The 15,770-nt window shown below is 39.8% G+C and overlaps 1 protein-coding gene across 5 annotated transcripts in view; it reads left to right on the top strand.

Annotated features, from left to right (window-relative positions):
- Window positions 1-14,155: 14,155 nt before the first annotated feature.
- The window catches only part of Casp10 (caspase 10), a 33,874-nt gene continuing 32,259 nt past the window's right edge, over window positions 14,156-15,770 (top strand). For all 5 annotated transcript variants that reach the window (XM_027941861.2, XM_071618920.1, XM_071618917.1 and 2 more), the window contains exon 1: window positions 14,156-14,360. In XM_027941861.2, the coding sequence (XP_027797662.2) occupies window positions 14,359-14,360 (2 nt within the window). In that variant the 5' untranslated portion in view covers window positions 14,156-14,358. The remainder of the gene's footprint in view (window positions 14,361-15,770) is intronic.

Genomic DNA, 15,770 nt, shown 5'->3' with positions numbered 1-15,770 from the left:
TAAGGATTGCTTTGGCTATTCTGGGTCTCTTGTTTTTCCAGATTAATTTAATGACTGCTTTTGCTATTTCTATAAGGAATGTCATTGGTATTTTGATTGGAATTGCATTAAATAATGTATAGTGTTTTTGGTAGTATGGTCATTTTGACAGCATTAATTCTGCCTATCCAAGAACAAGAGAGAGATCTCCATCTTCTAAGGTCTTCTTCAATTTCTTTCTTTAGCATTCTGTAATTTTCATTGTAGTGGTCTTCGCCTCTTTTGTTGATTCCTAAGTAATTTTTTTTGAGGCTATTGTAAATGGGGTAGTTTTCCTGGTTTCTCTTTCAGAGGATTTCTCACTGATGTACAGAAATGCCTTTGATTTATGGGTGTTGATTTTATATCCTGCTACTTTGCTGAATTCATGTATTAGTTCTAGAAGTTTTCATGGAAGTTTTTGAATCTTCTAAGTGTACAATCATATCATCAGCAAATAGTGATAATTTGAGGTTTTCTTTTCCTATGTGTATCCCTTTAATTTCTTTTGTCGGTCTTATTGCTCTGGCTAGAATTTCAAGAACTATGCTAAATAGAATTGGTGAAAGAGGGTATCCCTGTCTTGTTCCAGATTTTAGAGGGAATGCTTTCAATTTTTCTCCATTTAGAATGATGTTGGCCTGGGACTTAGCATAGATAGCTTTTATAATGTTGAGATATGTTCCTATTATCCCTAGTTTTTCTAGTGTTTTGAACATGAAGCGTTGCTATATTTTGTTGAATGCTTTTTCTGCATCTATTGAGATGATCATATGATTCTTATCTTTAAGTCTATTGATGTAATAAATTACATTTATTGATTTTTGTATTTTGAACCAACCTTGCATCCCTGGGATGAACCCCACTTGATTATGGTGTACTATCTTTTTGATATGTTTTTGTATTCAATTTGCCAGAATTTTTATTGAGAATTTTTGCATCTATGTTCATTACAGATATTGGTCTGAAGTTTTCTTTCTTTGATGTGTCTTTTCCTCGTTTTGGAATCAGAGTGATATTTGCCTCATAGAATGAATTTGGAAGTGTTCCCTCTTTTTCTATTTCATGAAATAATTTGAGGAGTATTGGTATTAGTTCTTCTTTGAAGGTCTTGTAGAACTCACCTGTATTTCCATCCAGTCCTGGGCTTTTCTTGGTTTGTAGTCTTCTAAATTCTTGGATTGCATCTTCTATTTCATTGCTTGAAATTGATCTGTTTAACTTGTGTATATCATCCTGATTCAGTTTGGGCAAATCATATGACTCTAAAATTTGTCAATGCCTTTGATATTTTCTATTTTATTGGAGTACAAATTTTCAAAATAATTTCTAATTATCTTCTGTATTTCTGTAGTGTCCATCATGATATTTCTTTTTTTCACCATGGGTGTTAGTAATTTGAATTTTCTCTCACCTACTCTTCATTAGCATGGCTAAGGGTTTATCAATTTTACTTATTTTTTTCAAAGACCAACTTTTTGTTTTGTCAATTTTTTCAATTGTTTCTTTTGTTTCAATTTCAGTGATTTCAGCTCTGATTTTAATTATTCCCTGTCTTCTACTGCTTTTGGTGTTGATTTGTTCTTTTTCCAGGGCTTTGAGATATAATGTTAGGTCATTTATTTGTTGACTTTTTCTTCTTTTAAAGGATGAACTCCATGCAATGAACTTTCCTCTTGGTACTGCTTTCATAGTGTCCTAGAGATTTCAATATATTGTATCAATATTCTCATTTACCTCTAATAATTTTTTAAATGAAATTATCTATTTATTCTAATTTGTTTTACATGATGGCAAAATGCAATTCATTTCCTATTACATATACAAAGCACAAACCTCTAAGAATTTTTAAATCTCCTCTTTGCTGTCTTTTGCAACCCAATGTTCATTCAGTAGCATATTATTTAGTCTCCAGGTGTTGGAGTAGCTTCTATTTTTTATTTTATCATTGATTTCTAATTTCATTCCATTATGATCTGATAGAATGCAGGGTAGTATCTCTACTGTTTGTATTTGCTAAGAGTTGCTTTGTGGCATAATATATGGTCTGTTTTGGAAAAGAATCCATGTGCTGCTGAGAAGAAAGTTTATTCACTCATTGAGAGATGAAATATTCTATATATGTCTGTTAAGTCTAAGTTATTAATTGTAGTATTGAGTTCTATCATTTCTTTCTTTAGCTTTGTTTGGAAGACCTATCCAGTGGTGAAAGAGGTGTGTTAAAGTCACCCAGAATTATTGTGTTGTGCTATTTGACTCTTGAACTTGAGAAGAGTTTGTTTGATGAATGTAATGCTCCATTGTTTGGGGATATATATTTATAATTGTTATATCTTGTTGATGTATGGTTCTCTTAAGCAGTGTGAAATGTCCTTCTTTATCCCTTTTGATTAACTTTGGCTTGAAGTCTACTTTATTTGATAAGAGGTTGAAATCCCTGCTTGTTTCTGCAGTACATGTGAGTGGTATATTTTTTCCCAACCTTTCACCTTCAGTCTGTGGATGTCTTTTCCTATGAGATGAGTCTTTTGAAGGCAACATATTTTTGGCTCTTTTTTTTTTCAATCCAATCTGCCAGTCTGTCTTTTGATTGGTGAGTTTAGGCCATTAACATTCAGGGTTATTATTGAGATATGATTTATCATATTTGTTTATTTTTGGTATTTAACTTGACTTGTTTTCTCCTTTGATTAGTATTTCCTTTAGTGTAATATCTCCCTTTGCTGACTTTCATTGTTGTTTTTCATTTCCTCCTCATGGAATATTTTGCTGAGGATGTTTTGTAGTGTAGGCTTTCTAGTTGTAAATTCTTTTTAACTTTTGTTTATCATGGAAGGTTTTTATTTCATCATCAAACTAAAGCTTAGTTTTGCTGGATATAAGATTCTTGGTTGGCATCCATTTTCTTTCAGAGCTTGGTATATGTTGTTCCAGGATCTTCTAGCTTTTAGGGTCTGGGTTGAAAAATCTGTAGAGATCCTAATTGGTTTCCTCCTATATGTAATCTGATTCCTTTCTCTTGTGGCTTTTAAATTCTCTCCTTATTCTGTATGCTAGGCATTTTCATTATAATGTGTGTTGGTGTGGCTCTGTTGTGATTTTGTAAATTTGGTGTCCTGTAAGACTCTTATATTTGATTTTCCAATTCATTCTTCATGTTTGGAAAAATTTCTGATATTATCTTATTGAATAGATTATTCATTACTTTGGTTTGGAATTCTATGCCTTCTTCTATTCCAGTAATTCTTATATTTGGTCTTTTTATGTTATCCCATAATACTTGAATGTTCTGCTCATGTTTTCTCACCATCTTCACTGTGTGGTGAACATTCTTTTCAAGATTATATTTTTTCTTCATTGTCTGAGGTCCTGTCTTCCAAGTGATCTAATCTGTTGTTGATACTTTTAATTTGGTTTATTTTTTCATTTCAAGGATTTCTTTTTTTTTTTTTTCAGAACCTCTATCTCCTTATTGAAGTAACCTTTTGTTTCCTGTATTTGCTTATGTAGCTCTTTATCAAAATTATTTTTGCTGCCTGTATTTTCTCTCTTATATCATCCTTTAATTCACAGAACATTTTAATTATGTACATCCTGAACTCCTTCTTTGTCATTAAACTTCTGTTGTGCTGGCCATGGATTCTAATAATGTAATATCTTGGTTTGTTTGGGGGAACTTTCTTCCCTTGTTTTTTCATGTTGTTCATGTGTCTTCCCTTCTAGAACTGCAGATCTGTGCTTTAAGGTTTTTACCCTATAGGCTTATAGTGTCTCTGCAGGTTTCCAATACCTCTCCTTTAAGGAGGAGATCAATGTGAACAGATTCCAGTACAAACAATATACAATCTTAAACCAAATATCTGCTATTAAGACATTTATGGTTTTGTCAGAATATTCAGAAATTATTATCTACAATATTTGCTCAATTATTATCTACAATACAAACAGTAGGTTTGCAAAAGAGTGTACAGTTTCTGATGATGGACAAAGAACTGGGGGTGAGGTGTAGGATGAGATATTGAAGGGAGTAGGAGGTAAGGATATAGAGTTATCAGAACTTAGAAAGTGTGAAAGAGGAAACTAAAGTTGCTTAGTAGCAGGAGAAGAGAGAGAAAGTAATTTGGGGGAGACAGTAACTGGAAAGACAGTAGAGTACAAAAAAAAAATCAAACATAAATATTAAGGAAAGTAAAAATGTAAAAACGGGAGATAAAAGAATATACAACACCACTATAATATACTATTCAGACATCCCAGTCCTCAACAGCCTAATTCGTTAAAAGTACTTGGTTTCACAAATGAAGGAGAGTGAACGAGAGAGAGAGAGAGAGAGAGAGAGAGAGAGAGAGAGAGAGAGAAAGAGAGAGAAATCTTGAAGGAAGATACAAGGATAATTTTTGTTGGAGATCAGTATCTTTCCAAGCTTCCCTTCTCATCCAATAGGTCAGGTTGTCTGTTGTTCACTGGTATCCCCACCCTCAGGATGGTGAAGTTTATTAGGGTGGAAGGGTTGGTCCAAGGATCTACTTTGGGGCCTGCTTGTGTGATGTGGGCACTTGGTCTTATCTCCTTATATCACCTATAGACCTCACAATTCCTGGTCTCTAATTTAGTCTCTAAACTGTATCTTACTCATCCCCTCCCTTTCTACTTCCCAATCAAGAACCTTTCTCTCTGGAGGTCTTGTGGGCTGCACCCTAGGAGCTATGCACCTGTCATGGAGACCTGTTTTACACTAGGCAGTTCAGGACCCAGTTTTGTGAGCTACAGACCTTGCTTAGCTGCAGGCACTGTGCCTGTCAGGTTCGTGGCTGCCCGGGAACAGGGACAGTTGAGGACTTTTGGTACCTTGATATTGCTCCTAAGCCCCAACTGGTGTTCCAAGCTGGGAGTTGCCTCAACTAAAGATGGTGATGAAGGTGTCCCAAGATGAAGGTGGCTGCTTTCAGCGATGGGGTTCTGGGTTGAGTGGAGGCAGGTGGCGGCGTTGAGTGGCATGTTCTGAGATGTGGCTCTGAGGTATGCAGTATTGTGGCTGGTGGCTCTCTCCAGACTCAGTGCAGCATCCCCAGATGCAGGCCACCACATGTAGGGGACTGTGGCAGTGGTTGCAGTGCTCCAAGATGGAGGCATCCTGAGGAGCCCCATGTTGGTAGATGAGGGTCCACACAGGAAAGGCTGCCAGAGTTCCTGCATGTGGGCAGTGTCTAAGTGTCCTGCATGGGAGCAGTGGCTGGGATTCCTGCACAGGTAGCCAGCCAAGAGTCCTGCTCCGGTGCTAATGCCCGTGGTCCTACTCGGGTACTGGAGGACCAGCAAGAAGGAGGTCCTGCACAGGAGTCCTGTGCAGTGCAGAGGCTGTGATTCCTGCACAGGAGCAGCTGCCAGAGGTCCTCTAATCACTTATGGAGAAACAGTATTCCCACTGCTTGAATTCCAGGTCCTGGAGACACAGGATGCAGCCTCCCTTTAGCCTGCCATCTTGGATCCCTCAACTCCACTTATTGAAAAGAATATCATTGTATTATCTTGTCATCTTCATCAAAAATTGCCTGACTATAAATGTAAAAGTTTATTTTTGAGTTTATTTCTCAATTCTATTCCATTGCTCTACCTGCCATCCTTTGCTAGGACCACACTGTCTTGATGATTCTAATTCTTTCAAATGTACAAAATTATGTACATATATATTTAATAACATATCTATGATGTTTAGAATTTTCCCTTTCCCATATGGACTTTAGATTAAGGATGACAGCTTGTGGAAATGGAGTAAAGAAACAGAAAAATTATATATATAATTACAAGTGACATTCAAGGCTTTTGAGGGCCAAGAAATCCAGGGATCCTGCTCTCTCCATTCCTTCCTCACCAACCTTTTCCTATCCAATCTGAATCACAGCCAGAAAACTGAACAGTCAGTCAGTAGAGAAGTATAGACACACCCATTCCCCCCACCATCCCTCCACCCCTGCCCTGCCACCACATTAGCAAATTCACCAGTCATTCTCAATGGGCTAAATGTTTGACACATGAGAATGTTGAAAGTGAAAGGGCATGAGAGGATGACAGAATCTTGCTCTCTTGAACAGTCATTCTCAGCGTGGCCCTCTTTGTCTTAGCTAGTAGGTTACATTTTATAAGATTCAGGCCAAGATGGTAATAACCAGATTGAATATTACTGGTCAACACTATGTTTCAGCCTGTTGGCGAATCAGGATTGTGACCTCTCCTTATTGCATAAGAGGTGAGATACCATGCTCTAACAGGGCAAATTTCAGTTTTCCTGACTCCACCACTTTCCCTGATTTCTCCAAAGGTGAATCATCTCCTAAGTAGCTGCTGCTTCAGTGCTTCCCAACTTTAAGCCCTGGGGGCTAGCTCAGTTTATCTCTTTCACTCTCCCTAATAATGCACCTGGCATCTAATTATGTCTAAAACATGGGTTTCCACATAGGCAGGACTGAGAATGTTCCCTCAGATCCATCGGCTCTGCTGCCAGGACAGCATTTCAGCAGCTAAGGCCCAGATGTAGGCAGAGAAAGTAGGCGGAATTTCCATGGTTAACTTCTTAGAAGTTTTTTATTTTCCTGGACCTCAAGACCATGATATCTACGAAGTTCTGTTGCCTGAATTTAAAGCCCTCCATTCTCAAATTTCCTTTCTCTTTATGTAGTCTGCAATAGTTCCCCTCTGTAGTATATTTTCAGTGTACAATGCAAAGACTCATCCATGGGCTTTTCTCACTTTTAGTTTTTCTGCTGGAAGATATAGAAATTTAGAATCAGAATTAATTTTACACATATTTAACTCTATTTTACAGATGAGGAAACAGAGAAGCAGAGAGGTTAAATGACTTGGACAAGTTATCCAATGGCACGGCCAAGACTGAGTGGAACTATAACCCAAATATCTTTGACTCCTAAACCACTGCTCTTAGATCCATATCCCACAAACCTTTCAGAAATGGTGTGCTAAAAGACAGAAAGGAGGTGCCCATTTTCCATGAATAATGTTCATCAATTTTTACATTATTTGCAAACCAGGGCAAACTATAAGAGATACTAAATAAAGGAGGGTAAATGGACACCGTAGTTTTAAGTGAGAAAATTGGTTTTCCTTTTTGAGGGTTCTCTAAACTTCCTTTAATAGTTAACATGATTTATCTCCCAAAATCTCATGTGTGAGACAATGCAAGAAAGTTTAGAGTGAAATGATTGGGTTAAGAGAGCTTGAGTTAACCAGTGCATTGATTCACTTGATAGATTAACTGGGAGGTAACTGTAGGCAGGTAGGGTATGGCTGGTGGGGGTAGGTCACTGAAGATGTGTCTTTGGGGTATATATTTTGTTCCTGGTGAGAGGAGCTCCTCTCTCTGCTTGCTGATTGCCATGTCCTGAGTTACTTTCTTCCTCCACACCCTTCTACCATGATGTTCTGCCTCATCTCAGGAAGAGATAAAGGAATGCAGTTGGCCATCTGTGGACTAAGGCCTCTAAAACTGTGAGCCAAAATAAACTTGTCTTCTTCTAAAATTGTTCTTGTTAGGTCTTTTGATTATGGTGGCAAAAAAACTGACTAAAACACCTCTCATGATGGAAACATGAAGCAGTAGCAGCTTAAGTGATAAAACACTTAGAAGCACAGAAAACACATCTCATTCAATCTACCTTTCTCAACTATGTCAGGTTAGTCTTGGGATGTTAAACCTGCCATGTTAATTCAGCTTAACCAGTTTGGGGACATTCTCTTTCAAAAAGGAGGAATCAGATCTTCCCAGTTTCTCACAATAAAAAGTTTTCAGCATGATCCAATCCCGTCTTTTCCTCTTTCTGGGTCCCTACCTGGGCTACAGTGAAGGTGTGGAAGTCCCAACCAAAGAAATGATCTCAGCGCCCCTCTTCCACTCCCCTTGCCTTCTCAGCAGCCCCTAGCAGAATCTCAGTCTTTCCTGGCTGGAAGCTGAGATCTGAGGAGGTGCCCAGTGGGTGAGGATGGGGGAGGGGCCCAAGTTACCCAGGAAGATTGCTGGTGACCAGCAAGGACTTTGGGGTGAATCCTGTGAGGTGAGGCTGTAGTCACCCATCACCAGATTCTTATCTGGTCTGCACTTGGTACCTGCTTCTTCTTCTTGGCTTTGGTCATGTTTAATCTCCTGAGTCAAGGTACTTTGGCCCTTTTAGGTATCTCTATGAGGAAGTTGGAGCCTTGGGCTTTTGTCCTGGATATTTGGCCTTTAGCTTTTTCTCCTCATCTTTCTTTTGTGTCCCTAGAACTGTGTCTTCATCACAGAATCACAGGTGGACAAAGCCCCATTGCCTAGGGGTATACAGATTTCTCATCTCGGCTCTGTTGGTGTCTTTTCCAGGTTTGCCTTCATTATTATGTGTGAGGATGGCCTTAGGCTTGAGCCTAAGCAACTTCGTTTTTAAAACTCCAGTTTGAAACCTGCAGTCTCACCAGGCATGCCTAACGGAGGAGCCCTCCTCTCCCATATGGCCCTCAGACACAAACAAGTCACTTACTCTGACCCTGGTAAACTCAGAGTGAAGCCGCTGGTAGGCTGTCTTCACAGATCAGGGTAAATGATGTCCCTGAGAAATCCAGTAGCAGCTGATAAGGATTGAAAGGGAGGTCAAAAGCCCCCAAATTTAGTATAAATAATAGAGCAAACAAATAGACATTCAGCCAGCCGATACTGATACACACAAGCTGGAGAGCCTGATGAGGACCTGGATTGACATCCCAACTCTTCTCATCTGCCTGACCCTCTGTATCTTCCTCAATACTCTCAAACTCTACAGCCACATCTTGACCCTGGTGAGAGCCGCAACTTCTCCTTAGGTCTACCTCCTCAACTGGCCCGTCAGGTTCACCCCAGGAGAAGCCTGTCTTGGTTCCTGATCTGATCACTGTGGTCTGAGTGAGTGTGCATCTATCTGCCGGATTAGAGCCTAAGGCTTGAGACTTTTGATCTGACACTTGAACTTAGCACGCAGAGGGAATGTCTGTCATGAGCCTATCATAATTAAGTGTGTTTGCAGTGCTTAGAAATAATGTATCTAGAATTGTTTGCTGTGAATTGATTATGTCTATTGCAGTGCCTCAAATTAAGGATTGTCATTCCTTTGATAAGGAATCCTATAGAGTGAAATTATTTGAGTAAACAAAGCATTGAAAGGGGCAGAAGCTCGTGGACATTCTTTATTTCTCCCCTTCGACTGCATAAGTTGCACCTTTTGCCCATTGTGACAGCATGTTAGTAACTCTAGTCATCTCCAGTCTTACTTAATCCTCATTGCTTCTCCTCACTAGTCTCCTCCACAGGGTTCTTTTCTTGTATCTGGGACATGGCAAGGCCTGGATCTTGAGTTCAGGGGGCACAGGAAGTCAACCTGAGAAGGGAAGGGGGAGGGGAAACAGGGACAAGCTGTGATGTCTGTGGCCTCAGCTCCTGACACTGTGGGATTCTTGCAGTTTTGTTGTAGGAGTTGAAATTGAGAAGTGTGAGTCATCCGTGCTCTTTTTTTTATAAATTGTGTGTGTGTGTGTCTGTGTGGTGCTGGGGATTGAACCCAGGGTCTTGTGCATGTGAAGCAAGTACTCTACCAACTCAGCTATATCCTTAGCCCATAAAAATGGTTTTGGCCATACTGGTTTACATGTTCTTACATTTCCATATAATATTTAGGTTCAGTTTGCCAATTTACACAGAAAGGGCTCCTGAGATTTTGAAGGTAATCAATTTGAGGTGTATGGCCACCTTAATGGAACTCCTCTTTTGCATACATTGCTATTAGTGACATTTCTTATTGTCTTATTGTAGCTTTTAACAGATATGGCTAAGTTATATGCTGCCCTTTTGAAAAAAATTATTAAATCAAATATTAAAGCTGATTTGTCCTTGTGTTTTGTTCTAGAAACAACAAACTAATCTGGAAGACTTTTCTGCTTTATCTTTTTTTTTCTTTTAAGCAGCATGAAAAATATTGTACTCAAATGTAACCACTTCCTCCTAGTTGCTTAGCCGATCCACTGCCAATATAACTCTTCCAGGAAATATTGTCTCTTGTGAAACTTCAAGGTTTTGTCACTTTTGAATCACCTAGCTTCTAGTGTCCTTTAGTCCTATAGTGGACACAAGATGGATCACATTTAACCTGTCAAGCTACAGCCTCCTCTCAGTTCATTTGGAAATTTCTGCAGGTGTAACACAGAACATGGTGTTGGGTTCTTTGTCTTGTGAATTTGAAGAATGAAATCCATGGACAGAAAGTCAGAATAGAGTAACAGGATTTATTAGACTAATAGAAAGAAAACAGAGCTCCCAAAGAGGGGAGGAATCCCTGGGAGTTGAGGGATGCGCACGAATGGATATTGTTTAGAGGTTTATATGGATAGACAGGTGGTTTTTGTTGTTGTTGTTGTTGGTTTTGGATACTGTGGATTTAATTCAGAAGAACTTAACCACTGAGCTACATTCCTAGCCCTCTTTATTTTAATTTTTTTTTTTTTAATTTTTGAGGCAGAGTTTCGCTAAGTTGCTTATAGCCTTGCTAAGTTGCTCAGGGCCTCACCATGTTGCTCAGGGCCTTGATAAATTGCCGACACTAGCCTTGAACTTGAATTCCTCCTGGCTCAGGCTCCCAAATTGCTGGGATTACAGTTGTACAACACTGCGCCTGGTAAGTGGTAGCACCGGTTATCAGGGATGAGTTCTGCTCCCTCACATTGTTGAAGTATAACATTAGAGAAGCACGCCGAGGCAAGCATATAAAGCAGGGTTTATTTACAAAGGGGTAACATAGACTTCTCCTGGGAGGGAGAAGGGGGCATAGCTGGTATCCTGGTATCCCCAGAAGTGAGGTGTTCTGCCTTTTTATATGTCTTAGGCTTTCTTTGCTCTTCTGCCCTCTTCCCCTTATCTTTCTCCTTCTTGCATAAGTGATTAGGCCCAGGATGACCAAAAGGTGGGAAACAGGTGGGCTGAAGGGGGAAGGGCAGGATGGTGCAGCCCAAGACACAGTAATTAACAACTTTATAGCTCCCTGTAGGGGCAGGGGCAGGTTCTTGTTAAGGGTGAAGGAAGGGCTCTGAAAGAAGTAAGGTTTCAGGGTTGGGGATATAGCTCAGTTGGGAGAGTGCTTGCCTCACATGCACAAAGCCCTTTGTTTAATCCCCAGTACCACAAAATAATTAGCATGTCAATCCCAGACTTCTCTGGAGTTACTTAAAATTGGCCTGACTCAATCTGACCTGATGTGATTTACCTATCTATACTGACTGCCTGTTAATTCTGGCTTCACAAGGATGGATGGGTTTAAGGAAGTCTGTCCCCTGCCCAAACCTAGTTAAGGCACTCAGTGTCTATGAGGTATTCATGCAGGCTTTAGTCCAATCAAAATATTGATCAGACATTTTTCCTTCTATGGAGAGGCCGTGGACTTCAGGTCACCTATGTCCTGAATTTCTATTGCATAAGTCCTGATTTTAAAAACAGTCTTTATGTAAGTTTCTCAGCAAAAATCTGCAGCTGCTGTTTGTGCTGTGCTGTCCAAGAAGTTACCCAGCCTCATCTCTTGCTCCTGATGCCTAGGAGAGAAATGTATTTGATTTAGGCCTGGAAGGAAGGTAACTTAACAGAAAAAGGTAACTTAACAGAAAAAGTCTCTTCCTCCGGAACTTAGTTTCACTTAACTCCCATATGCCATCTAAGGCTGGTTCTGGGAAGGTCTCTGAGTCAGTGCGTAAAGGTATGGCATGATATGGAGGAGGAGGGAGTCTTGGAAGTTGGAAGATGTCAAATCAAAAGCTCCTGCTACCCCAGGCCCTTTTGAGGACTCTCAAGAACTGGGATGGACCTTTCAGCACACTGAGCTATTCTCTAGCTGGAGCACCCACCCCCTCTATCCTGGGTGTCAATCCTTCATTCATATATAAAGTCTCTCTGAGGTTGGGGAACTTGGACCAGAGCTTGGAGGTAAAGGAAAACCAATCAGGTCTACTATTCCTGCTTCCCAAAGCGGAACTAAAGAGAAACAGGCGTTTCCCCTTAGTCACCAGAGCAGTAGCTGACACCCATCACCATTAAAGGATATAAAGGTTTTGACTGTCCTTCAGGCAGAGGCTGAGAATTGTTCATGTTACTGTCAGCTCAGCATCAGTGTGCCCTAGGGGGTTTTGTTCTAAAGGGGAGAAGTTTGAAATACTGAGTACAAATACCCACGGGGCCTGCTATCTCCCCTTGGTAACTCGGCTTAAGTCTTTCCCTTGACTACCAGGATTACTAAGAGAAAAGCTTAAGTTTTACCTTCCTTCCAGGCCTAAATCAAATACCTCTCTCTCCTGGGCATCCTTGTCTAGACTTGTCCCTGACTTCTTTGAGTCTGTGTGACACTGAGGAGAAGCCCCATTTTTAGCACCACCACACCCTGCCCACTTCTTACAGATCCTGTATGGTGACATAGGGAGTGACAGCCAGCAGTAGCCTGAAGATCAAGAACTCAGGATTTGGAATCAGAGAGACCTGGGTTTGGGCCTGAATTACCAGCTCTTCCCAGTTTGGGGATGGTGGCAAGAGAGTCTGCCTTTCTGAACCTCTGTCTCCTCATCTATTGAATGTAGATAATAAGCTAACAAAAGCAGAAAGTAGCTAATAAAAGTTTATTAGAGATGGGATAAAAAAGTGGTAGTGTCATAGTTATTAAGGAAGGCCAGCACTGTGTCTTATTCCCTTTTGCTTTCCAATGGAATTCCATGCTTTAGATTTAGGAAATGCTTGCTAAATAGTTAACATTATTGAATAAAAGCTGAAAGAGTTAATGTGAGAAAGAAATGATAGTTTTATAAAATTGCCTCCCCAAATGGCCTAAGGAACAAAATATTTCTAATCAAATCAGAGGACTAAGATTTAGGGTTTATCTGTCTTTATCTTTTTAAAAAAAGATTAGGGTAAGCCAGGTGTGGTGGAAAATGCCTCTCATCCCAGCAACTCAGGAGGCTAAGGCAGGAGAATCTCAAGTATGAGGTCAGCCTCAGCAACATAGGGAGACACTGTCTCAAAATTTAAAAATAATAAAAAGGGCTGGGGATATACCCCTGAGTTCACTCCCCAGTACCCCCCACCAAGTGGTAAAATACACATAACATAAAATTTCTCATTTAAATAATTTTAAATGTACAATTCAGTGGCATTATGTAGATTGATGTTGTCATACAACTCTCACTACAGTACTTGTCTTTGTCAAATACTGAAACTCTCTGGGTGAGGTCTAGAGTATGGAATGGCACTTTAGCACATTTGCTGGAAAAAGCATCCTACATTTGCTTTTTTCCAGAGATAAACATCTTCCTAAGCTTCTGTACCTCTTTCAATAGGTCTGCACATTTGAGTTAATTTCAGTGTAGGGACTTGGAGTCAAACTTGCCCATTTAAATATTGCTTTCTGGCTCACTGCGTGACCTTGGGCAAATTACTTTTTACCTTTCTGTGCCTTAATCTTCACATTTTTAAAGCAGGGGCCATAGTAATAGTTTTAATTTTAGAGTGTTGTTGGGATGATTAATTAAGTAAATATTTGTCAATACTCTATGAGTGGCACATGGTAGGTACAATGCAAATATTTCCTATTATTTTATTATGAGAAATACTTCTTCAAAATCTCTTTTTCCTGCTGGATCGAAAACGTTGAGAATGCAGATACTATCAGTGTCGTCTACTATTAATTAATTCACTTGCAAGAAACTCCAAATAGGTTTATAGTCTCCCGTTTTCACTTATTTTTTGGTCTTTTAAAATATTTTATTTATGTGCACATGGGCTTACTTAAAATTTTTATTTATTTGCACATGGACATACTCAAGGAAAGATTAAGATAACTACTGTTTCATGAGCTTTCTGGTTTTATTTTAAAGGAGAAATGAGTTTGGGAAGGAGATGGGTAGGGAAATGGACTTGTTTCCTTTTGGGGGAATTGTGATCTAAAGGAATGGCTGGAATACCTCCTGGATCCCAGAGCCATTTGCCTTTTCCCACTTGGGGAATTCCCGAGCTCTATGATGAGTAACCAATGTACATTGGCCTTTAGGAGGTGCTGTTAGTCAAGATTATTTTAGTCAGGGACAGGGAGGGAAAAAAACCTAGGAGCAATGACAAAAGCAGGAAGTTAAGAGTCACCGTTCTCCAGACCAATTGGGACAGCACGTTTTGGGTTCTCTCTTGCTACACAAATGGACCTCAGAGCACATAAACGATTCTAGTTTCTTTGAAACTTCATTTTAAGGGAATTCTTCAGAGAAACTTTTCCTTCCAGAGGCTTGGTGGAACTTAGAGCGGAAGACATGTGAGTAACCCCCCGCACCACCCCGCTTCCAGGTTCAGGCTCGACCTTCTCCTTTGTTCAGGCCATAGAAATTTGCAAAAATCCTTATTGTCAGCAACGACATTATTTCTGCCTCGATGTCTTTGCTGTACCAGGGAAAATGAAAGTTAGTTGAAAACCAGGAAGTCTTCAACATAGCCTTTTACCGGCAGATGTACCCTAGTCCAGACAGGTTTGTCAGACTCACTGAGGCGAAGGGTCAGAATCTTAGGAAAACACAAGGCAGATGATGTGGGAGACCCCAAAAGGTTCTCTAAGCAACCAGTTGGTGAAGACCCCAACTCATGTTACATTAAAATAGAAGCTTTTCTTTTCCTTTTTTTCTTTTTTCTTCTCCTTCTTCTTCTCCTCTTTCTTTTGAGGTGGGGCTGTGCCATGTTGCCAAGACAAGTAGTTGGGACAACAGGCACACACCACAATGCCATCTATTTTCTTTTTTTCCTGACAACAAAAGTAATATCTATTCAAATTAAAGAAACTCAGATGGAAGCCCAGAAGAAAATTCATAATATCTAAGTGATATAAACACTCTTTGTTATTGAAACTTTGTTCCTACCTTTAGAAAGTATTTTCCTGCTTCTAAAATAGCTGAAATCCTGCAAAATGAATTCATACCTCAGTCTTTATAGAATGAATAAGATTCTAGTGAAGATCTTTATCAATGCGTTTCTCCTTTGAGTAGAATGAAATTCAGTGTAGAGAATCCTAGAGTTTATAAATAGATCAGGTAGATAAGTACTTTTTTGTAACGCCCAACACTAATTTGAGCATTTCTTATTTAAAACAAAAAACAACCCCACCCTTTTCTTCCCGGTAGATGGGAAGAAAAGGGTGATGGCTTCCTTGTTGTGAGATAAAGGCTGGTTAGCGTTAGCAACCTGCAGTTAAGGATGAACCCTTGTCCCTCAGGGTACCTGATCGTCTTAGGTTGTTCTTTCTGAAATGTTCACCAAGCCAAGATTGCTTTGTTTCTACAACTTAAAAAATAGACCTAAGTGCTGTTTCTGCCAATTGGGAAGCTTACAAGTTCCAACCAGGTTACCAGGCCTGAGAGAAAATGTGCTGTATCTTCCCCACTCTTAACTCTCTCCCGCTGGAGACATTTTTTATTTGGGAGAAAACAGAGTAAATGGAGTTCCAATAAAACTCCCTCCAAATCTCCTAGAAGGTAACTTGTAATGTTGGGGTAGAGTTTTCTGGGTTAGGTTTTTTTTTTTTTTCCTGTGGTGTTGGGGATTGAACCCAGATGCTCACACATGTTACACAAATGGTCTACCCCTGACTACATCCCAGTACTTTTTTATTTTTATTTTGTGCCAAGGATCTAACTTGTGATCCTACACGATTAGCCTCCCGCGTCACTGGGATTAC

The sequence above is a fragment of the Marmota flaviventris genome, chromosome 11 (genome assembly GCF_047511675.1).
Source record: "Marmota flaviventris isolate mMarFla1 chromosome 11, mMarFla1.hap1, whole genome shotgun sequence".
NCBI lineage: Eukaryota > Metazoa > Chordata > Mammalia > Rodentia > Sciuridae > Marmota > Marmota flaviventris.
The sequence above is the reverse complement of the archived record's forward strand: the minus strand, read 5'-3'. Positions and strand labels throughout refer to the sequence as shown.